General features: G+C 40.9%; 3 protein-coding genes across 5 annotated transcripts in view; 1 reads left to right on the top strand and 2 right to left on the bottom strand.

Moving 5' to 3' along the window:
* Positions 1-6,183, bottom strand: part of per2 (period circadian clock 2) — a gene marked incomplete at its 3' end in the record, with an annotated part of 50,654 nt that extends 44,471 nt beyond the window's left edge. Inside the window, 2 exon segments of the mRNA XM_038718022.1 lie at positions 5,247-5,354; positions 5,924-6,183.
* A 180-nt stretch (positions 6,184-6,363) lies between these two features.
* On the bottom strand, positions 6,364-9,466 carry thpo (thrombopoietin). Of its 3 annotated transcripts, none has more exons than XM_038718034.1 (5): positions 9,152-9,466; positions 8,913-9,037; positions 8,645-8,731; positions 8,331-8,495; positions 6,364-7,558 (listed from the first exon to the last, which is right to left on the bottom strand). In XM_038718034.1, exons 1-5 carry the CDS (start codon positions 9,162-9,164, stop codon positions 7,412-7,414), a joined length of 537 nt encoding a protein of 178 aa, XP_038573962.1. In that variant the 5' UTR covers positions 9,165-9,466; the 3' UTR covers positions 6,364-7,411. The 3 variants fall into 3 exon arrangements, with proteins under 3 accessions (XP_038573962.1, XP_038573961.1, XP_038573960.1); XM_038718033.1 differs by having other exon boundaries at positions 6,364-7,555; positions 8,631-8,813; XM_038718032.1 differs by having other exon boundaries at positions 8,631-8,813.
* Positions 8,756-23,419, top strand: part of clcn2a (chloride channel, voltage-sensitive 2a) — a 44,484-nt gene continuing 29,820 nt past the window's right edge. The window contains 2 exon segments of the mRNA XM_038718028.1: positions 8,756-8,819; positions 10,423-11,065. The gene's annotated coding sequence lies outside the window, so the exon portion shown is untranslated.

Below are 23,419 nucleotides of genomic sequence, written 5' to 3' on the forward strand. Positions count from 1 at the left end.
GCAAAGTCATAAAAGTAGGTCTTGAGCTGTTTCTTAAAACTATCAAGAGAGGTTGCTTCTTTTATTTGTAATTAGGGGTAGGAATCACCAGAGGCCCCACGATACGATATTATCACGATATTTATGTTACGATTCGATTTTATTGCGATTTTAAATATATTAAGATATATTGCAATTTATTACCTTTTTCCAACTTCCAATTAGGTCCCTAAAGTCAAACTTTGTCAACATCTATTTATCTAAAAAGATACATTTCTCTGTTTGTTCATATCACTTTTTCAGACCTCTATTTGGTCCTGTTAAGTTTTCTAGTGGACTAAAAAAGCAATAGATTTTATTATTCTAGTACCAAAAAGTTAAAACTCCCATCTGCAATTTATATAATAAAATATCAATACTTGGCGTCTGTGTATCGATACAGAATTGCCATAGCAAATATCACGATACTATGCTGTATCGATTTTTTCCCCCACCCCTATTTGTAATGGGAGTTTGTTCCAAGCCATGGTGCATAATAACAGAAAGCTGCTTCACCAAACGTTTTACTGTTCATTTCTGGGAAATTAAGACGACCAGCCTCAGAGGACCTGAGAGAGCGAGTTGGAACATTCGATAAAAGGTCAGATAGATAAGAAGGTGCTAAACCATGAAGTGCTTTAAAAACAAGTAAAAGAACTTTAAAATCAATTCTAAATGCTACAGGAAGCCAGTGGAGAGAAGCTAAAACTGGAGTGATGTGTTCACTTATTCCGGTTTTACTTAAAACTCTTGCTGCCACATTTTGAATTAGTGGTGGCCTATTCATATATATTTTTGGGATATACCAGTAAAAATTGCATAACAATAATCCAACCGTGAAAAAACAAAAGCATGTAACAACTTTTAGCATCTTCCCAGGCAAGGTGATGTCTAACTCTGGCAATGTTTCTTAAATGAAAAAATGCGACCTTTGTAACACTGTAAAAATGTGATTTAAAATCCAACTCAGAGTCAATAAGGACACTCAGATTTTTCCTACACAGCCAGGTATTTCAATCCATTAGAAATAACTTGTCTCTGTGTTTAGAGCCAACCACAAGAATTTCTGAAAATTTTGACTCATCCAATGTGTAATGGAAGACAGACATTCCACTAAGGGGTCGAGAGCTTTGGGGTTGTCTGGTGCAACAGATAAATATAGCAGTTGTTGAAATGATATTGTTGTGAGCCAGGTTCAGGTGTGAAGAAGTTTCGGAGACTTAAAATAGCATGGTTTATTGAGCCTGGCTGAGGAGATACAGTGCCAGCACACAACATGTGAACACGTCAAATGCCAACACCAGATCGGAAGGATAACATCTTGTGGTCCCTTTTATGTTTCTGTCTTCCCCCTAGTGCCTGTAGGTTTCTCTATTAGGTCACCTTTCACCTAGAACAACTATTTATCTGATGTTTATACTCCAATGCTTTGTTATATTGGAATCTCTCACTATCCATGAGTTGTACTCTAATCTGTGGAGCCAGTGAGTTCTTGTAGGACTTAACCTTGTAAGATTCCCAGAGAACACTGATATCTGCTAGCCTGACGTCTGAGCTACTGTCTCTAACTAATCAGTCAATTGTTGTCTTCCTGACGAGGACAAGTATGTGTGAGAAATACCTAAAGCTATAATGTCAAGAACTTATGGGGTCAGCTAAATTACTCTAAGCTAGACCTGTCTTACTTTTCCCTGTTACATCAATTAAGACAGAAGATAAAAGTGTAAATTCACTCCATGATCACTGATCATTTTTCCAAGTGGTAACATGTACAAACAAAACAGTAAAGGACCAAGAATGGAACCTTGTGGATTACCTGAGAGGATATCGAGGTTATCTGAGATATGGTCAGCAAGACCGACAAAATAACTTCTGCCAGTCAGATAGGTATGGAACCATGACAGGGCAGTGCCAGAGATACCAACCCAGTTCTCAAGACAATCTAAAAGAATTTTGTGGTCCACTGTATCAAAGGCAGCTGTCAGATCAAGGAGTACAAGAATGGAAACATTTTTACAATGAGAGCTCACCCTGAGGTCACTGACAACCTTCACAAGTGCTGTTTCTGTGCTATTTCCCTTTCTGAAACGAGACTGAAATGAATTGTGTTATCTTATTCTCATGTAAAAACATATTTAATTGTTTATACACTACCTTCTCCAGAATCGTACCCAAAAATGGCAGATTTGAGATAGGCCTGTAGTTGCTCAGCACTGAGGGGTCAAGGTCATGCTTCTTCAGTAAGGGCGTCACCTAAGGCTTTAAAGGTTTTAAATGAATCGGGAAAAATACCAGAATCTAGAGAGCAATTTACAATGTTTAATACATCGTCAATTAAATAATCTAAGACCTCTTTAAAAAATGTGGTAGGGACTGTATCTAAGGAACAGCTAGATGATTTCATCTGCATGATGGTTTTATGGAGCTCTGCTCCACTGATTCTGCAAAAGAAATTAAATTTACCCCGAGAGGTGTTGAGGGTTTGACTACTTGGGTTAATAGTGTTATTAATAATTCCAGTTTGGATGTTAATTATCTTATTTTTTAAAAATGATGCAAACATATCACATTTTAATTTATTATCATGACTTTAATGAAGATAATACAGGTAGCTTTGGCATATATGTTGGCTTCCACCTGTAATGACAAGCCAACATTAAATTTAGGAACTACTGACATTACATATATATTTATTTATATCTATATATTTAGCCCCTAGCACATCCAAGTCAAATTTCTCCTCAATTTGGCCCAGGACAAGGTATCTACCAGCCATAGATTTACTAGTGGATATTCACTGTTCTCAGTAGGTAACTTTACAGTGGATACAAGTTATAATGATCTCCTGACCTTCATTTAGCACCAGCATCAAGCCAGAATTTCTACACAAGCTTTCCTCTTTTGGCACCATGCAGCAAAAAAGGCAACTCTGCACTCCTGATCTATCTTTAGCTAACTGGCAGACTGCCATGAAAATTACTGAGTACAGTCAGAAGAGGATCAACTTTTTCATTCTAATTATGTATAGCCCTTTATGATTGCAGTATGAACACATTTTAATTTTTTTCACATTTGTAATGAATGTTTATTTCTAACAGCATAACACACTTTACATTGTGCAGTGTAATCAACAATAAGCCTCTACATGCTGCCAGCAGGGGTTTAGACTTAAGAGTCCTTTTATTCTAAATGGTTGTGTATTTAGCAAAAAATGGTTCTCAGATAATTAAATCTCCCCTCCAATTGTACAAACCAGAGAGGAGTTGACAGAATATCTTAAAGCTGGAGTGCAGGACTTTTACATTTAAATGAATGTCTGTTACATTCAAGCTCACACAATGCTGATTAAGCCTGTCACTACCAGGTAAATCTATCTGTATTATATATAAATGTGGTTTCTGTGGTGACATTCCCACGCTGGCGCAGGTTTGTCAGAGCTGAAGGGGGGGGGCAACCCAGAGCCATGCAGAGAGTTCCACAATCCGCCACTGTTGTTAAAAAAAGAAAACAAAAAAGGTCCATTGGGGAGAATGTTTATTATTGAGAATTGTTTATTTATGTTTATTATGATTGTACAGTTTTTGTTAATATACTTTGACAATGTTGTATTGTATACAGTCAAGCCAATTAAGCCACATGAGTTGGACGTCCATGACTCAACTCTCTCTACATGGCTCTGGAGCAACTGCAGCGAAGGGCAAATGGCTACGAGAACTAGGAGTATGGCAGAGCTGATGGCAGAAAATCCTCAGAAGCATCATCAAGTTACTGATGCTCCAGATAAAAAAAAGAAACTCTGTGTTCAGAGGAAGAATTACAGTCAAAAAAAGAAAGCGGTCAACAGCAAGGAAAAAAATGGATAACTATTAGAGTAACTTTTCCTCGTTGGAGAGTGCTGAGAGAAAAAAAGGGATGGAGGACACAAATGTCATGTTACTGCTTTTGGACAGGCTCGTATTTGTAAAATATCTGGAGTAGGCTATGCCGTTAATACATTTACTCTCATCCACAATAATGGATAATTGTCTTGGAAGTGCGGAAATGTCTCTGTACCTATTTCTGATCAGGAGTCTAGGGCAAACTAACCCATAGGAATACGTCATGAGCATGCGTCAACCGTATTTGTGTAATTACTCTCACTGCCAGAATAGGAGAGTAAAGTTCCACACTGGGAGTTTGATTTTAAAATTAAAATAAAATGAAAACAACAAGTCTCACCAAGCAGACAATGAAACACAGGAAGAGCCTAGATGTCCTATCATATCGTAATGGACCTTAGCTTCTGGGACACCAAAGGCAGACTCGATAGCCTCAACCAGACCCAAAATCTAGAGAGCACCGTCGCACACATTAGCAAAGAGAAACATGATCCCAATACTGCCACCAAACTCTGGACCCAGGGCTCGGCTGATCATGTCTGTGGTTCCAAGGTGAGGAATATCTGATTCCAGATTCAAAAGTGTAAACCAACTAAGCCTGGGCACAGTATCTCACCAAGACGGATAAAGATCGACCACTGGGGACATGTGCCATCTGTGGATAAAGCAAATCATGGTGAGAAATTATGAGCAGGGTCATTTTTTGTCAATCCATTATTCAATCTTAATCCCAGACAGAAACCCAAATGAGACTTTTTTGAAGTGGGGCTGTATGAGGTAGGCTACTTGTCAATAATCAGTACCAGCACGGAAGCAAAGCAGTGTACTGTTGTGGACAGGGTCAGCAGCAAAATGCATTTTAGCCACCTAGAAAATCTGTATCAGTTTAAGTGTGTGCTATATTTAGAATATGTTCACCGCTTTACCTTACTGTCAGCCTGTTTCCCTTGGCACTATATTTTCTCAACCATAAACAACACTCCACAGCAAACACCGACAACTCTTGCAGTGATAATTTTTGACACTTCCTGAAAAGCACTGCTGTACCTAACCCATCAGGTAAGATAGCACTAAACACCTACAAATAAAAAAACTTACTAAACAAACAGTAAAGAAACACAGTTTCCAGAAGAGAAGTTTCCTATCTGTCTTTCAGTCTCCATCTGCAAACATTCTGTATATTCTGGTTCATAAAGGTATGTTTCACACATAAAAGCATTTCGTCATTGCTGTTGTGCTCATTTCAACTTTTGCTTCTTCAATCTCTAGGAACTGATCACCATCTACTGCAGGTAATAACACAAACTATCCCTTTCTACAGCACAAGTCTCTCTCAGCAGTAAAGGATACAGTAGGCACCATTGGTGGAGATGGCACACACAGTCATTGTGATGATAAAGTAGGCCACCAGGAACATGGCAATGGACTGGTACAGCCTTGCTTGACCCACTATATATCCTGCAAGTGGTAGGAGGACATTTTATTTATAATGTAGCCTAATGTTTACCTCAGGCCTGTAGCATTACTTTTGTTAGCAAATTCACATTCAAGAATATGTTTTTACTGATTACATAATGGACACAACTGATGGGAAAATGGGATAAGGTCAAACAATCAGCTGATTAATGGATTAGTTTTCTGTTGAAAAACTGCTGTCAACAAGTTTGAAAAATAGCTTCATTAATTTTTGTCATGAAAACTGTCAAAACAGTTTCTGCTTTTCTCTGTTTTACAATGACTGTAGACTAAATATCTCAAGCAGTGGAGATGATGAGGAGACTGATGAGCATTTTTATTTATTTTTTTACAATTTTTGAGACATTTAACATTTAATTGACGAGCCAAGTAATGATACAAACTTATTGACAGATAAGGAAAAATTATTAAATTTTATCACATCGACCTAATCGCTAACCTGGTGCAAACTGAACGGAAGGACTGGTTTGAGAGGACATATTTGTTTGTTTTTTTAAGTTCCGTCTAGTCTTCTTTACAAGAAACGATTCTTTTTTCCCTCCCTTACTCACCAATTCCAACGACGTTGAACATGGACAGTAAAGTTGGTATGACCACGCCGAACACCACTCCGATATTCCCAATTTCGGTAAGGAGTCTTTTCCGAGATGGTGGTTAAGTTAACGGTAGCAAAAGGTAAATGCAGCTGGATGGCGGTAACTGAGAAGGACAGGTTCAACCCAACCAGCGTTTGCCATAGCCGCCTTTCACCTCCAAACATTCACTTTCCCTACCGGTTTCTACGTCACCTTCTGCAGGCAAGCATGCTAATGGCGGTTTACTAATTTTCTGCTAATAAAGAGGAGAGAAAAAAAATTGTTGACGGTTTACTTGTGATAGCTCCAGTTTTTTTTAATATGCATTGATAGCCTAACTAAAAATAAATTAGGTTATCTACCTACCTACCTACCTACCTAACCAAATAATATAAATTAGTAATTAAATGAATGACTGGATGAAATCAGAGTTTATTTCATATTATATTTCAAAGGTCTTGTATCCTAAACAGCTTTGTATCAATATAAAGCCTTGCCAAAATGTCTTCTTACTGTAAATGAAAAATCTGGGTATGTACATACAGAAATTCACAGACACCCAAGATGGAATTTTTTAAAAAAGTAATACATAGAAACATGCACACATCTACAGCAATAGCCTTTAAAAAAAATGTAAACAGGGATTGGATCTAAATGTGCAATGAGAATAAACAAAATCTGCTCACCAAATTCATACTAGAAAGGTATATATCAACACTTTCCAGTCTCCGTTAGTCTTCAATAAGTGTCTTTGATAGGTATCTCTATGATTATTATCTAAATTCAGAAAATGTGACTGTATAGCCCTATATGCATAATATTAATACATAAAATAAACAAAGAATAAAACAATTTTAGGGCTATGGGCTGTGAGTTTTCAGCCTCTTTGCAAGACCTTCCTATCACTTATTGAGGTACTAAACAAATCTGGCACCAAAACATGAATCCAGACAACAAGTTGACTTTTTGGTTCTGGTCAGGCAGTCAAGCTGGACAGCCTCTGATATTAAACAATCATTTGCATTTTAATAATTTTCCATCTAGTGGAGACTTGCACATAAGCTGCCTGTATGCTAAAGAAAATATACCTGCCTTTTGGCAGATTATAGGCTTGTACTGGTTCTAGGCCTGCAATCAAATTTAAAGCATCTCTATGTAGAATGATACACAAAACATCCTTCCTATCATACATTGATTTGTCCATGGTGCTCATCATTTGCAGAAACATTCCTGCCTTTCATTTTCCTCTACCTCTCCAAATGCAGTTCCTCTTAATGACCAGTAGAGAAGGGTGCATTTCTACTTTTTAAGTCTACACATCACACTACACAAAAGCAGACTTTTTACATATTTTGAGAAAGGCAGCAACATGAGGAGAAAATCCAGATTGCTCCAGCTGCTTTGCTATGGTGGATTTTTATTCTTCTTCTTTTGTTGACCGTTGTGAAGAACATTGTTTTTGCGTCACTGGGAAATGCATCTGTCTTCCAGGTCAACCATAAACCACTCCAGTTTGCCTGAGATCAGTTGGTTGTAGTTTAGCAGGACTCTGCTCAGACTCTGGGTGCTTCGAGGAACACAGGTCAGTGCTGGACTCACCACTGGCCCCTGCTGTTCCAAACAGAAAACACAACAATGAAGATGGTTTTAGAAATGAATAAATGAAGGAACACGAACAAAAGTAAGAAAAGGTGGCTGGAAATTAAACCGAAAAAGAGGTTGACATAAGACCCAACACAGATTTAAAAATTGCGTTATACTGATAGAAACACTTATGTAAAACACAGATCACAGGACTTTCATCTTGCACTCTCTCACTAGGAAAGTATGCATTGCTATCTTCTTCTTGTCCTGAGGAAGGAAGGCTTGGGGTCACACGGCATAACATCATCACTCCCAGGTCGCAGTTATTCCAGAAAGCCAGAGATTTATCAGAAACCAGGATATTTCCACACTAGAGGAAACTGATAATGCCTCTGACTCAGATGTAAACCAGCGAGAGAGAAGCCCATCAACACGTTTTCACTCATTTTGTGTGAATGTTCATCAACACACTGATGAATTTTACTTGGCTCTGTTTGTTGGGATGTGTTTGTGTGTGAGCAACGAAGAGTGAGCCCAGTTAGCTTTGACTTGGTGATTTGCAGGTCAGAAGGCTTCCAGACGTTAAAATCAAAATTTAAAGTTTCTTAGAAGCCTATGTTTCATTGTCTATGTTGATATGTATGTAGGACATTTTAACAGTGAAGTATTGGTATATAAATGTTTATATGTATCCAAGACATCCAGAAACGTGCATTTCTTTTGACCAACAAATCACCGAAATCAGTGCTTCCTGGGAGTACTGCTCGTGTGCATGTTTGTCACTGTGGCCGCCACTTACATTGAGTTGAAGGTGTGTGAGAATGAGCAGGTAGTTGTTGATGTTGTTCTCCATCCTCTGCAGTAGCGAAGCCACACATCCTAGCTGGCTTGGGCCCATCACAACTTTCACACCTTCAATAAGAAGCCTCAAGGATGCAACTATGTCTCCTCTCTTCTCCTGGTGCTGCAGTAACACACATGCAGATAAAGAAAAGCAATTAGATGTTTTAAGAGGATATTATTTAAGACAAGAAAAAACACTAAAATAGTAAGTAAGTAAGTAAGAACTCCATTGTGGTGGAGGATTTTGGACTCATACATGTGCCAACATACTGATTTGTTTTTCCAAGATGCTACATGAAGCTCGGTACAGGGTAGCTGAAGAGGTGTGGAGAGGGTTGTCGAGCCATTGCAGCCACTCTGCAAGGGAGGAGACATGGAAGAGACAGGAGACAGACGCTGGACAAATAGGTGGACTACAGGGAGACAGACTGATGGGAGACTACAGGTAACAACAGACAGACAGTAGGATTATATACAGCAGGAGAAAAAGAGAGAGAGAGAGAGAAATGTTGGGGAAGAGAAACAATCATAGCCTTACCAGTGCACTCTCCATCTCTGCCACAATATTCATAGCCCTCCTGGCACTTTTATTACACACAAAATCTATGGGTTTGGTCTCAGCATCCCACACCTCAGAGGCTACCATCCAGAGCAGCAGGAGTCCTGGGCGAACACAGAAGCACACACTGAAGCTGAGGCGCCACAAGCCAACTTGTTCAGCTTATAACAAGAGCATTAAAATCCTCACAAGTAAAACCTTTTAGGCTCACTACTCACTGCTTAACGCCATGCCCGGCTTGGCCGCTGCTGATGAATCCACATTTGTTCCATTAAGAAATGTGCCAGGTGGAAAATGCCCTGTGTCCACTGTAGAGGAGCTGTGTGTCCTTTTTGTCTTCTCACCACTTGATTTCCCACCTTCTCGTTCACTAGTGGGAAGTGCGAGTGTTATCTAGCCTGAGAGCAGGATGCGCTCCAACTTTCCTGCTGCGCAGCATAACAAAATGTTATAGACTGAAAATGGCATATCATTGATATTAGCAGGGTTATTTTGCTTCTGGTTTGGCCAGAGTCGGTGTTCAAGGGACAGCATGCTTGCTGACAAAAAGGTTAATGATTTATTATTGTGAAAGACTCCATTTACACAGCTGAAACCCTGTTAATACTGCTGGAGGCTATTTACCTTTTGTCAAGGTTTGCTCCAGCCAATAGAGGTAGCAGCTTGGGTTCATATAATTCACAAAATTGGTGTCAGAGGGAGCTACGCAGCCACATACAGCATGTGGGACTGTGTAAGCTACATGTGGGTGTGTAACCTGTTTGTGGTGACTTAATGCACACGCATGACTTAGACTTAGTGGGGTTTTTTTAGGATTTTAGACATCCACAACCATGTAGAAGGTTGTTAATATACCTTATAGAAATGGACCAAATTGTGCTAAGGTGTCTATTTTATAACTTTTTATAATAGTTACACTTAAATTTTGACTCTGTTTCGTGAAGGCTATTCTTACAAGACATGTGGTAATTTCAGGGAGGACAAGGTGACATCACTGCCAACGTGATTACCCATCTGAGGATAGTTAAATGGCCCTACACGCTATATTTATCACCCAAGAGGAGAAGTGCACCAGCGGTTTCAACCGGATGCATGCAATCATCCATCGGGTTGTAAAGCCATGGTGGCGCAGCTGGAAGACGCGGTGACGCTCCAATTCAATTGCAATGTGTGTGTTGGTGGTGTGTGTGGGGGGGCTAATAGCTTTCAAAGACATGGATAAGAGAAAACAAGAATGCACCATCCAGCTTCATTTCAGACACACGTGCTCACTCCCACCAGTCCAGCCTGGACATTGATTGAGCCCCTGCCCTGCTCTATTTGCGCCCAGGCTGTTAGTACGTGCCGTGACGTCTAATATTAGACCCCAAGAGTGTGTGTGTGTGTTGTCACAAGGAGAGAGAGAGAGAGTGTATGATGCAGAGAGAGAGAGAGAGAGAGCATGAACATCTAACACATGTTTTCTTTTTCTCTCCTCCCATCTCTGCAGACAGTCCCGGCCGCGTTAATTAAGACGAATGTGCGCCGCGGCTCCGCAGATAATGAGCGGAGCGCTTGGATTTCTGCACACGAGGAGAAAACTGCGGGCCATGGCACTGACGGTACCCGCATTGCATCACGGACACGACACCCGGTACCCCGCTGTCTCCCTCCCACCTCAACTGGAGCCGATGAGGAGACTGTAGCATCTTATAATACAGTTTCTTTGCCTCACAATCCGATGCAGCCGCGCTCTCAGACGACTGGCTGTTGTCGCTCCTGGTCTCCAAAGCCAGCCAGCAGCTGCCTGTTCTTGTGCGCTGCTCTGGTGGCGAAAAACCGGTAATTACGCGCCGTGTTGATAACTTTGGCGCGGTGCTATATGTATTGCGCATCAGCAACAAGCCAAGTCTCTGGGATCTTTTGAGATTGCCCTTCGCTGGAGTCAAGGGTGATCCCCGGGAGTCATCCGCTACCCTGGTTGCATCATCGATTAAGTGCGCGCTACAACCTGTAGCTTTGTGCCCCTTTATTTCAGTCATTGTTCCGCCAAGGCGCAATGGAGGGACACAGCTGACGGTTTTGAATCCGCAGCCCGAGGAGGAGAGAAGAAAAAAGAAAAGGGAGGAAGAAAGGAAGACTCAGGGGAAATCGTAAGTACGTTGCGTCCTGACAACATGGATCATGATGATCTTTTCTCTCTTCAAAGTGTCAAATCCATGCTTGTCTCCTGAACTTTCTCCATATCTGACTCAAGGACAAATAGTAATTGAAGGTCTGATTGGATAATGGTGTATTTGCTGGTAATCTGGTGTAATATTTTGGTTACTGTCGACATTATTTTCTGTCACCTGTAGCCAACAGGGATGGTTGTTGAGAAACAAAAGGGGCACAGGTGGTTGTACATCTTAATGTTGGTATCAAGGACTCAAGGTCCTTGCAATAAAATGCACACATTTAGGCCTATATAGTTTACTGTCATATTCAAATTATTTTTACTATTACTTTTAGGCCCATTTTTAATAATGAAAGGTAGAATTAACTTTAAATGGCATTATGAATTTAAAAGCCTTCACTTCATTCTCACAAATCTACATGATTTAAATGATTTTATTATGGGATCTGACAATTTTCTTATGCTTTCTCATCATGTCACTCAAGACAGGAAAACCGCTGATATGTCTCTTAAATGTCACACAGGACTGGAGACGTGTTATTTTTCCTCTTGTATTTTGGTACCAAACTGGCCTCCATGCAGAGGTGGGTGGTATATCTAAAGAATCCTGTGTAGATGGAGAGATGTGGGTCAGTGTGCTCGGGGCTGCAGAGCACCCAGTTCCTCTGCTGTCGGGGCCAAAGTACCCCTGATTTGTTTGGGGCTGCCAGTCCCTCAGTTAGATGAGAAGGAGATGATGTGAGGATACGCTGTAGGCCCAAGGTGAACCTGAAGCACATGAATGAGACTTGTGAATAAAAACATGTATTCGTGGTCATGTGCTCCCCGCCATCACTCAGTGGTTTCAGAGGCCCAGGTTCATTCTGGTGCCTGTGGTCAGGCGCTTTGAACTGGTTGCCTTGCCAACAGCCAATCAGTTGCAGTCTTGCACAGGACTGTTTTATCTGTCAACCAGTCAGAGGCTTTGACTCCCAGAGGAATTATGTCTTTTAACCTGTAAAGGATCAGAGAGTTTTATATTAAAATGCAGCGGGCCTGTGACCAGTTAATTTGTTTAATGTGATGTCATCAATTTAAATCTCAAATTCTTTTGTGTCATGCTGTTTCTGTGGTGCATTTAAACACGAATGGGTAAAGTATGCATATTTGCTTTGGCCTGAGAAAGTTCTGAGCTTCTAGAAGTTCCCATCCAACTGACGGCATGGAGGATGTTTGGTTCCTTAGAACAGTGGTTATCTTTCAGGTGTGAGTCTCTCTTGGCACCACATCTTTCAGTGCAATAGATTTTGTTGCCAGTGAGTAGCACCTCTGAAAAGCCTTTAGTGAAAGCCCAGAGTGATGAGCTCACAGTATTATAATACATGTGTCATCTTAGGAAAGGAAATGATCTGAGATCGTAACAAACCCTACATGTGTGAGATTTTAGTATTGGATACAGTCTCTCATGTTTTATGGCAGAAGAGGCTGAATAGTGATTGTTGTGGTGCCCATGAGCACAGCACTTCACTGTGAAATACTCCTTGTGGAGCTGTTTGGCAGCCAGTAGTAGAAGATTGTGGTTCTTCTGTGTAAAATACAACTAAATATAAGGCAATGCATAAATTCTGACTTAATCTGTTGTGGTCACACACATATTAAAAGGGTGACAATTAAGGAAAAACCGACAGAAAGTGTCCTAATAAGATGTTGGACCACTGAACCTGGAGAACAACTCCAATTTTCCTTTGCTCAGCTTCAACATGCATATCTTTGAACTCTATTAGGGATGAATAGCTGAATGAATAGCTCTGGTGTCTGTGAATGCCAGGATGTGTGATTCACATCATTTTCATACTCATTCATTGACCCTTTGTGCCACAGGATGTGGGTCTTGCTGGAAGAGACCACTCCCATTAGGTTTTTGCTTTAATTTGTCAGCCATCTGTAGGCTGTTATCAGAAAATGTTTTCTCACTGATGGAAGAAGGATAAAAGCACAGAAAGAATGACAGAAAAACAATGTAAGTAAATTGCAGCCCTTACATTGTCTTCACTTGTTGTTCTTCATGTTATCCGATCCATCAACCAATAATCACTTATATTGTCCCCATGAAAGCACTGAGTACTTATTGCTTCCATTCTTCAAAAAGAGCAAAAGCCTGTTTGGAGAGTTGCTGTTTTTCCAGTTCAGATTGCCTCAACATGAGAACGTCAAGAATTTTAAAGGGCCAATCCACCAATTCTTGCACATGATGTTCAGTTTATTCATCTTTGGGAGTAGCCTGCGAAAACGGTTGTATGTCTTCCGTTGCTCTACAAGGAGCTTTCCAAAGTCTAAGAAAATGAGGCGAGGAGGTTGATGGACATATACATAAACAGGCAGAGACTGTGTGGTTTTACATGCAGAGTTGCATGAGGGGAAATATAATATCTAGTTTTTGGAGCCTGACCCATACTAGGAACTTGCTGTATTGATTCTTTTTAAATGTGTATTTTGTGAGATTCCCATCTTTATGAAAAGTGCAATAAAAATTGCTGGTGTACCCCTTTAAGAACACCTCTCTAAAAAGAACAACAGGTAGCCTAATAACAATGTAATGGGATTTAGAAAGATTATCTGAAATCGAATCCTGAAATTATAAACTGATTGTACAAAACACTGGAGCCGATTCACTTCAAACAACTCATCCTGTTTGGCTGCATGACGGTGAGGTACAGCGATGAGGTAAAATGATAATATGAGCAGGGCATATTTAGTGTAGCCTAAATCCACTCAACATTAAACGTCCTCTATGAATGATGTAGCCTACTAACGGCAAGATTTAAACATGGCTGCTATAAAGTCACTATCGGCTGCTCACACACCGTCCTTTATCCACTTACTATTGCAGTGCAATTGTAAATATTTCTTTATGACATTGACAGAGCCATATATCCGCCTACCACAAGCCTCGCCCTTGTGAATTACTCAAAACAATTCCATCCAGTGATGACTCAAATCGGGAGCAAAGGACAGTTGAGTCTTTTAGAAATTCCACCCAAGAATAATAATAATAAAAAAAACATACCATGATAATGTGTCCAAACTAACATTTATCACACCGGCACCTGCGCGCACACACACACACACACACACACACACAAACCATCATCAAGTCTAGTACAGGCCTAACTCCAGAGAGAGACAGCAGCACAGTGAGAGTGGAGGAGGGAGGCGGTGTTTTGCAGTCAAACCGCACCAGCGCTGCTGCGAGACGAAAGCCAGCTCTCATCTGGCACATGCACGCACGCACACACACACACACACACACACGCTTTGCATCGTGCAGGGGGTCTCGTGATAAGAAACCTGTTACACACTACACATGTGATGGCGTGCAGCGGCGACGAGTCCTCCGCCTCCGCCGATTAATCAACGGGCGATCTTGCACTCCTGTCTGGGGTCGGGCGTCTTAATGAGGATATTGCGACAATGGTGAAGGACAAGGCCGAAAACCGGACGCTTCAGTATCAGCAAACTTTGGTGAGTTTCAGATGAGGTCATAGATTATGTTTTCCGTCATGTAGGGGTTTCGTGGGTGCCGGTGCAGGACGGAGACACAGCTGCCGGTTGTGTCCTGTATGTGGCTAAACAGGAGGAAACTATGTGCTGCCTTTTATTGAATATTCCTTTACAAAAAAGATCCACATAAAATAGTCTTTATTGGCTGATTTTATAGTATTTTTGTCTGCTTCCCCTCTAGTTGCTGCTATAGCATGTTATTCAGTATCCCTCCCTGCCCTCCATTCATTCACCTTGATCCACAGGTGTTGCATCACTCTCAACCTGTGTCTGCCCCACTGTCATAATTAATTCTTATCAATTTAGATTTCACCAAACCATGTGAGATTAATTTGTTCTGCTTGAAGAAATGCATGTATGGCTATCTCTGATCACTTTATGTATGGCCGGATGGGTCATTATTAAGATGTTAATATCCTTGAAAACTAAGATTAGAGCCTCCCTCTGCTTACTGAGCTCTAATGTATTTTGCTCACGTCCCGGGCCTTATCTCTTCTATTTCTCCTGCAGATCTTGTCCCTCCTCGTGCCCCGTCATCTATTCCTCTGTCATCTTCCCCTGAGCCCTTCCTGTTTGCTAGAGCGGCCCCTTCTACTTATGAACCAAAAGTGGAGTGTTTCTGAATATTAATTGCCTCATGCACCAGTTTTCCTCACTCACGTTGTTGCAGGACTGACAGTGAAACCCCGGAGCACTTCACACAAGAGTATCTATATTCAGATAAAGGGACAGACAGACAGAGAGGCAGGCAGGCAGTCAAACCAGCAGATTAAAGTGTCCTTCCACCCCAATTTGTGTGTCCGTTTGTCTGAACTCATCTTTTGTCTTTGTGTCCGTGCAATATTTTATTTTCACATGTGCATGCTCTGTCGGTCAGTCCGTCTTCCTGCGGCTGTGTAGGGCCCAAGTGGTACAGATGTGTTTTTCTGCTCTTGTTGGTGTAAAGATCGATGCCGTGCTCTGTGTCTCAGTGTAAAGATCAATAGTAATGTAAAATGGCAGTTGGAGTCTTGGAGGAGTGGAACGTGCTGTCTGCCCCCTCCCTCTCCTCTGACCATATAGTGCTCAGATCAATGGCTTTATAATTCAGTCCCTGCATACCAGTTCTTTACCCAAAAATAGATGCATGTGTGTGTGTGTGTATGTGTTTTTCTGCACATGCAAGCGATTGTGCAGCTTGTGTCCTGATACTCTCTAAGTACAAAGTGGCAGCACAATTCATCAAGCGCCACCCCTCCAGTGAAACAAAGCATCTGTGTTTTCCTTCTTAGAAACCTGGATGACATGTAGAGATAGATATTAACACCAAACTTAACTCAAAAATGCTCATGCCTGTAGATGCAGTCTAAAATGTTAACAAAAGGACCCTCTCTGTTTTATTGTTTGCCATCAGCAAAGATTCAGAGGATTTTCAGTCATGTGGTTGCTTGAGTTTTGGCAGCAGAGAACCACTGGTGCCGTATAGCAGGACTGAGCAGATGACATGCAGCAGATAGAGAAAAATACAGATCAGTCTGATAACTTCTCCAGGAGGAAGCAACACAGAAATGTCATCTCCCCACTCACAGATATACTTTAAAAATAGCATTTTCCCTCAAGTATCTATACATTTCTGGCAATAATGTTTTTTATAGAATCAGCAACCAATTGACTGGAGTGTTTAACAAGACAATGGAACAAAAAGAACCCTTTAATTTATAGCTCCTGTTTGCGCACAATGAGCTTTGCTGTGACAATCCATTAAGATAAAATGTGATGGGTATGATAAACGTATCATATAAATGAGCTAACGACTGAATAACTGATATAATCACATTGCAAATGGACATGATTACATTTCCATCTGTGCGAAATGAACCCCAAAGAAAACAATGAATCGATTTGTAAATGACATCCATTCATAGATCGTGAACAGCAGCACTGATGCTGTATATTCAGCCACTGCACCAAAAAGATTCCTTAGAAAACATTTCACCACAAATCCCCACTCACCTCTCTGAACTCATTATCCAAAGGGAATAGTAAAGCAGAGCATAAACAAGCTATTTATAACTATCAGGAATTTCATAAATAAAGCAACGTGTGGAAACTCTTTATTTTAGGCAGCAGCTGTTGTTTCCTGGGTCCTGTATGGAGATGCATGAGAGATCCTTTGAGCAGTGACTGACAGTTGGAAAGCAACCAGGGTCTGGTGCATGGGTCACTGGCTCCCACAACTACTGTCAGGTGTGGTGCATGCTGGGACGGCAGGCACTGGTTATCTGCCTCCCCGGCGTCTCGTGGGATGGAGGAATGGAGCAGGTAGAGTGGAGAAGAGGCAGGTCGGGGACTGAACAGGAAAGAGACGGAGACAGACGTGGTGTTGACTCGGTGTCCAAGTGTTGCAGCCTTCCATCTGAAGCTTTTTCAAAGGCTTTATTCGGGGGTGTGGGAGGTCTGGATGTGTCATAGGGTTTGTGTGTTTGCATGTGTTTTCTCTTTTCAGAAGCGTGGGCAAGTTTGCTCCACAGGCCTTGCGCATTTAGTTTTTGTGCGCGCGTGTGTGTGTGTAGGTGGGTGGGTATGTACTGGACCTACGCACATGTACCTGCCCACACATACAGTATGTGCTTAAATGAGTGGGTGGGAAGCCTCTGTCGGAGCAGATGTTAGAAACTGCATGTTCGTGTCCTTCCAGCAGCAGGAGGCTTGACGATTTGGCTACTGCAGGGATCAAAGTCATGATCCACCTGAAGAAGAAAAGCTGCTACCCCACACCTCCCCTCACCACACCCTGTCCCCCCTGCCACAGGGCACTGCAGCACCGCGGAAACGATATATACACAGTACGCAAGCTGCCGGTCTTTCTCAATGTATGCATGCACTGACACACACACCACACCACTGAAAAGATCCAATTCTCACTCTCTTTTTTTCTCTTGCCATACCTCCGTGGTTGATACATTTTTAAAGAAATGCTACTGCAACAAAAATGTATGTAAAAATATGCATATAGTGATGCAGGAGAAGAAAACAGTTTTGTATTCCCTCACAGAGACAAAGAATTGTCAACCACCAAAACATTTTAAATTTATTATTATAATAATATTTATTTGTACCTACTTCTACACACTGAATACTAGGGTATACATTTTTAGTATGTAGGATGGAAACAATTGCATGTACTGTAGTTTGCACTGTGCAGCATTGGGACACAGATTGTCTCTGTGAGAAAGCACTCTGTCTGCAGAAAACCGGACTGTGAGATCTGTTGCCTCTCTCTTCTCTTTTGTTTTGTGTTAGGTGTAAAGTGTCACAGACCAGTTGGGTTGGTAAATATGAGCATGCTGTTTGCATCCATCGCATTTAAGGATTTCTGGGGTTTTGAAATGAGATGCTGTTTCCCAGCATCTCGTTGCTGTTTGGGGCAGCTAATACAAGAAGTTTTCTTGAGCTTTACGAAGAAAACGCAAGATATTTGAATAGAATCTGACTATCATACAAATCTTTGTGTATCTCAGCATCTTTCTCTCCCTCAGTTGCTATTGCGCGCGCGCACACACACACACACACACACACACACACACACACACACACACACACACACACACACATATAGCACTGTCTCTTCGGGGGGGTCTGGTTCCTCATAGTCAGCATTCTGTCCATTCTCTCACACAGAGGCTGGCTTGAGGCCAGTTCGGATCCTGTCACTTCCAAATAGTGCTGTTACCTGCATGCCACCGAACAGGCCAATGCAGACGGAAAAGATCTTTCTCATTTCATTTGACTGTTAAAATAGACCACGCTCACTTTTCTATAAAAGGTGCATTCACCAACCGGAGAGCTTGACACAGCTGCCAATTAGAAAATAAAATAATATACCTGTACACTCTGCTATAAATCCCCATAGAGGATGTAGGGCCTAATAATTTGTCATAACAAATTAGTGTATGAATAAATAAGTAGTATTGTGTGAAATAAACAGCAGTGGAAAAAGTATCGAGATTTTTTAAGTAGAAGTATTGCTTATGCAGAATGTCCCTTTTTAGTGTTATATATTACATTATTGTCCTATTATTACTGACTATTAGAATTTTAGATGCCTTAACATGTAAGCAGTAATTTAATGCTGTAGTTAGTTGATGTGGAGATCATTATAACTACTTTATATACTGTTGGGTAGTTTATTGCATCATATTTGATTACATTTTAAATAAAATCTAGTCCACAAAATGGCAAAAAAATTGTCACAAATGCTCATCACAAATTCCCAGAGCTACTTTGTTTCGTCCAATTAGCAAGTCCAAAAAACCCAAAGATACATAGGACAAGGAAAATCAGAAAATTCTGCCATTTGGTGAAGTATCCTTGAGCAAGATGCTGTTGACCCTAATTGCTTCTAATGGATGGTGCTGCCATTGGTGTGTGAGTGTGTGTGTGTTTGTGTGTGTGTGTGTGTGTGTGATGGGTGAAGCACTGTAGATAAAAGCACTATATATTGAAATGTAGTGGAGTATAGAAGTATAGAAATATCACTGAGCATAAAATGGAAATACTGTAGTACCTCAAGATTGCGCTTTGTTCGATGAAATTAGAGTACTTAAAAAGTAGAAACCATTTTGCCCGTTCTTTACAAGCTGTGTGCATTACGTTCACAAAACCATAGACAGACCTTTCAGCATCTTTTATTTTCCTGTTCTGACTCCTGCTAATACTGGTCTTATCTCTGTGTGTGAGTGTCATGATGTACGCAAGACAAGCAGTTCCCCCCTCAAGCCTTTTTCTGACAAGAAGCTTGAGCTGTCAGTCTCTCTGACACCCCCCCCCCCCCCACACACACACACACACACACACAACCCTGCCCCATCATTTCTGTTGCTTTTTACTTACATGATCAGTGTGTGTGTGTGTTAGTGTATTTTCACTTGTCTTTGTTTCACATGTGTGCACAGGTCTCCTCAACAGCATCAAGGTTTTACATGTTTATCTCACTGTCTGTGTGTGTGTGCAAGTTCTGACTCATAGGTAACAATTCCAAAAGCAGCCTCCGCTACCTATATTAATGCAAATGTAGACAGCGGGATGAGTCAAATTTGTCACTTCCTCCTCTAATTCAATTTTCTTGTCCCTGGAGGGTTCAGGGCTCAGATTAGCCTGAGTGCTTTAGTCCTCCTGTTAGTCCCCTGCTCTCATCAATACACACTCAGTGCGCATTTAACTAATCACAGCGCTGCAACAGTATGTTAGCGTTTAAGGGTCTAAAACATCCATCTTTCTCTCTCCGCAGTGATGAGTCCCTTTCACTGCCACACACAGCAAAACAGAAGAGATTAAAATCATCTTATGAATATGTATTAACTAAAAGCAGCAAAGATGAAAGTTTTAGACGTCCAAGCCTTCATCGTTAAGAGTGTCAAATATTTGTCCTTGCCGTCTCTTCACAATGAATAAATTATCCTGCAGGACTTTAGGAATTGCTGAATAATAAAGAACCATTTGTCTCATCTGTTGTGCAACTCTTGCACATGGTCTGACTTAGAAAGGTGGCAAACTGAGTGATGTAGCAGTAAAGTGGGGGTCTTAGGCAGTAGAAAGTCGGTGGACATGTGTTGAATGTAATTGCTGTATAGCTGGCAATGAGGTGTTGGTCCCTTGTTAGTACGTAGAAGTGGTGGGAAAGATAACCAGCCTGATACAGGATTTTTGAGGCAGATATTGATACCGATATTTTGCAACGATGTATCAGCCGATAGTACTTTAAACATTCTGTAAGCACATAACATGAACAAACTATCTTGTTATGGATCCATGCGATACATACTGAGCGGGATATTTTACGGTTGCAAAATCAAGTTGTCAGTGCTTTCTAGTGCTTTCTGGTCTAGCTCTAGTGGGCAATATGGATACAGTCTTGTATTATGGTATATAATATCTATATGATACAGTAGATTTTCTGGAGACACTTTTGAGCTGAAAGTAATCCTCTAAACACACATCCTTACTGTTTTAAATGTACTTGTGTTGTGGGGTGAATGTTTTGTGAAATATTGTTTCTGTCTATTTGGTCATTGCCTCTTATTGCCATAACATCTGGACTGAGCAAAGTGTAAAAGAGTCTCAGGCGGTAGTTTTTCACCAGATGCAGAAGTGTTATTTTATTATCTAAGTGGCAACTATGATAATTATTCTTCAGATACGGAGATATTATGATATGAGGAAAGATTGATTGATTGACCAGGTGATTCACCCTATCACAGTCAGCAATGATAGCTGTTGCTTGCTCGTCCCTCAACTCCACTCAGGCTTCCTCTCCTTTTTATTCGCATTTTCAGCCTATGATTATCCATTTGAATTAGTTAGATAAATGTGTTGCATTATCTTTCCGTTTTGGAAACCCATTTATTTGTGGTTAACACAATTTATTCCCTTGTAAAAACAATTTAGCACCACACTGGAACACTACCCTCTGTAGGCATCCCGGTCTAAGAAAAAACAGTCACTAGCAACCTGTGGGAGGCAGGAGTTGAACTGGTGTAGAGGGTTGTAATGTGGGAGGTAAACTGACTAATGTAGATACAGAAGTTGGTCACATGGGAGGTAAACTGGTTACAGATAACAGCTCATTTAACCCACAAGTTCCCACCTGCTGCTCTCCCAGGGGGCCGTGCTCCAGGTGGCTAGTGATTGCTTTCACACAGGCCAAAGAAAGAAACGCTAACAGGCCCCGTTTATGCTCCTAGTGGACGTTTGTCTGGTGCTAGTGGTGGGCTTTTGTGTGGGTGTCTCAAAAATGTGTTTGCCAACCCACAAGATTCAGTAAGAAAGCTGAAATTCAGTGTAGCTATGAATAGTTTTTAATTTCCCAGTGTCGTGATAAAATGTTGACCAGTTATCCAACCAGGAAAACCAGAATAGTGTCAGTCACTTTTATGCATTGCTTCATTGATCTTCCAGACCTTTAGAAGTTGACAGATGTGGGTCATTTAATTTAGGAAATACTAACACAGCTATAATGATTCTCTTGATGAAGAAGAAGTGGAACTGCTTTCTGAACAGTCGCCATTTGGGGGTCTTCAGATTCCTTTTTTTAGCATTTTGGTATCTAATTTGGCCGTTCTATTTTTAAAATTAAGATTACAGGGGGTCTTGCAGAGGGTTTCAGTACATTCACAAACAAATCTTTAACACCAAATCTTGAAAGTGAACTGACTGCATTGAATCACCGTTAACACCAAATCAGTAGCTTTTGGCAGTGTGATGACTGAGTGCACAGTTGACCATTTGTTGTTTTTTAAAAGCTTAATGAAAGGCTGTAAAAGCCACATAAACAATCATGTGATAAAGGTTGCATGAATGATACTGATGTACTGAAGTGCATTTGAACAATGGTGCGGCTAACTGTAGACTAACTATAGTCAATTACTACGAATGTTTGAGCTGAACAAAATAATTCAAATCAGCAAAGTGATCGTTTTTACACCTCTAGTGTCCTGGTGGCCTAATGGTGAAGACGCTTATCATATAAACACAATGTCCCTGATTCTTGCTGGGGACCTTTGTTGCATGATGTCTTTCCCCTCATTTCCTGTTTGTACCTCAAAAGGTCGCTTTCCAAGGCAAAATGCCAAAAATTCTCTTTAAAAAATATATAATTACTAGACATTAATTACAAAATTACATTGTTCCACATTTGAATGCCTTACCAAGTTCCAGAAATGATGCTGACCACTGACGGTTGTTAAAAGCCTCACAAAGCTGGAATACTATGCGTTTCATTGCTGCTCAAAGACCCAACAGAATCCAATGCATTAATAGCTCGGAAGAAATACAGATAAGGTTCGAAAGCAAACATTGCCATGATTAGAATTTCACAATGTTGAATTTTTTTTTAATTCTCCTATTGTATTTAAGTAAGAATAAAAGTAGCCAAGATCTGGAGTCTTATTAAAGGTTCAAGGTACATTTTGCCATTCTACAATGAAATGTAAGTTGAAGCTCACTTCACGCTACAACACAGAACATACTGTATATTCAAATAGACATCTGTTTTTGGACATTGAGTTTTATAAAATATAATGGCTGTAAAGAGCCCGGTTTTGCATGAATTGTATCCCCCCCCCCCACACTGACTTATGTGCTTAATTTCCCCAATATTTAAAATGCAATTGACTGCATCTCCTCTGTATCCAGTTTGCTTTGATAGCATTTTAAACCAGTGGCAAAGCATGTTTACATTTCACTACACTGACATGTTTATGCATGTCCACACAGGGGCTGTTAGTGTTTGGCATCTCGCACCTATTGGCTGAATCCACTGGGATTTTGCCTTGTGGCTTATGAGGCAGTGCCTCATCTCTCTGAATGAAGTATAAGCTGCATCTTTCTCAAATGCTTCCCAGCAGGTTGGAGGGAGATGAGCATCCTGACAGCAAGGCTCTTTGCTCTCCAATCAGACCAAACCTATACAGCTGCTCTGCTTTCCCTCTGCTCCTGCTGTTCATGGAGCAGAAAGAGTGAGTCTGGAGGAAGCGTGATGCCCATCTCAATGAGGGAAGGGGGTGGAGGAGTTGGACACAAAAGGGAGGTGGTGCGCAGCAGAGGAGAGATTTTGCAAGTTTTAGCATACAGAGAAACCTAGAGGAATTGTTATAAAAAATTAAAGTATAAGGGGGAGAAGAAAGGAACAGTGATTCTCATCTTCATGTGGCATGCTATGAAGAGATCAGCATTTGTGAAGGAAGGTAGAAGGATTATGTTCATGCCAAACTAGTACTGGGAAACTGGGGTTACTAGTTAACATTTCTCTAGT

Source organism: Micropterus salmoides, unplaced genomic scaffold, assembly GCF_014851395.1.
Source record: "Micropterus salmoides isolate LMB-PRFRI ecotype aquatic unplaced genomic scaffold, ASM1485139v1 Ms_hic_scaffold_14, whole genome shotgun sequence".
Classification (NCBI taxonomy): Eukaryota; Metazoa; Chordata; class Actinopteri; order Centrarchiformes; family Centrarchidae; genus Micropterus; species Micropterus salmoides.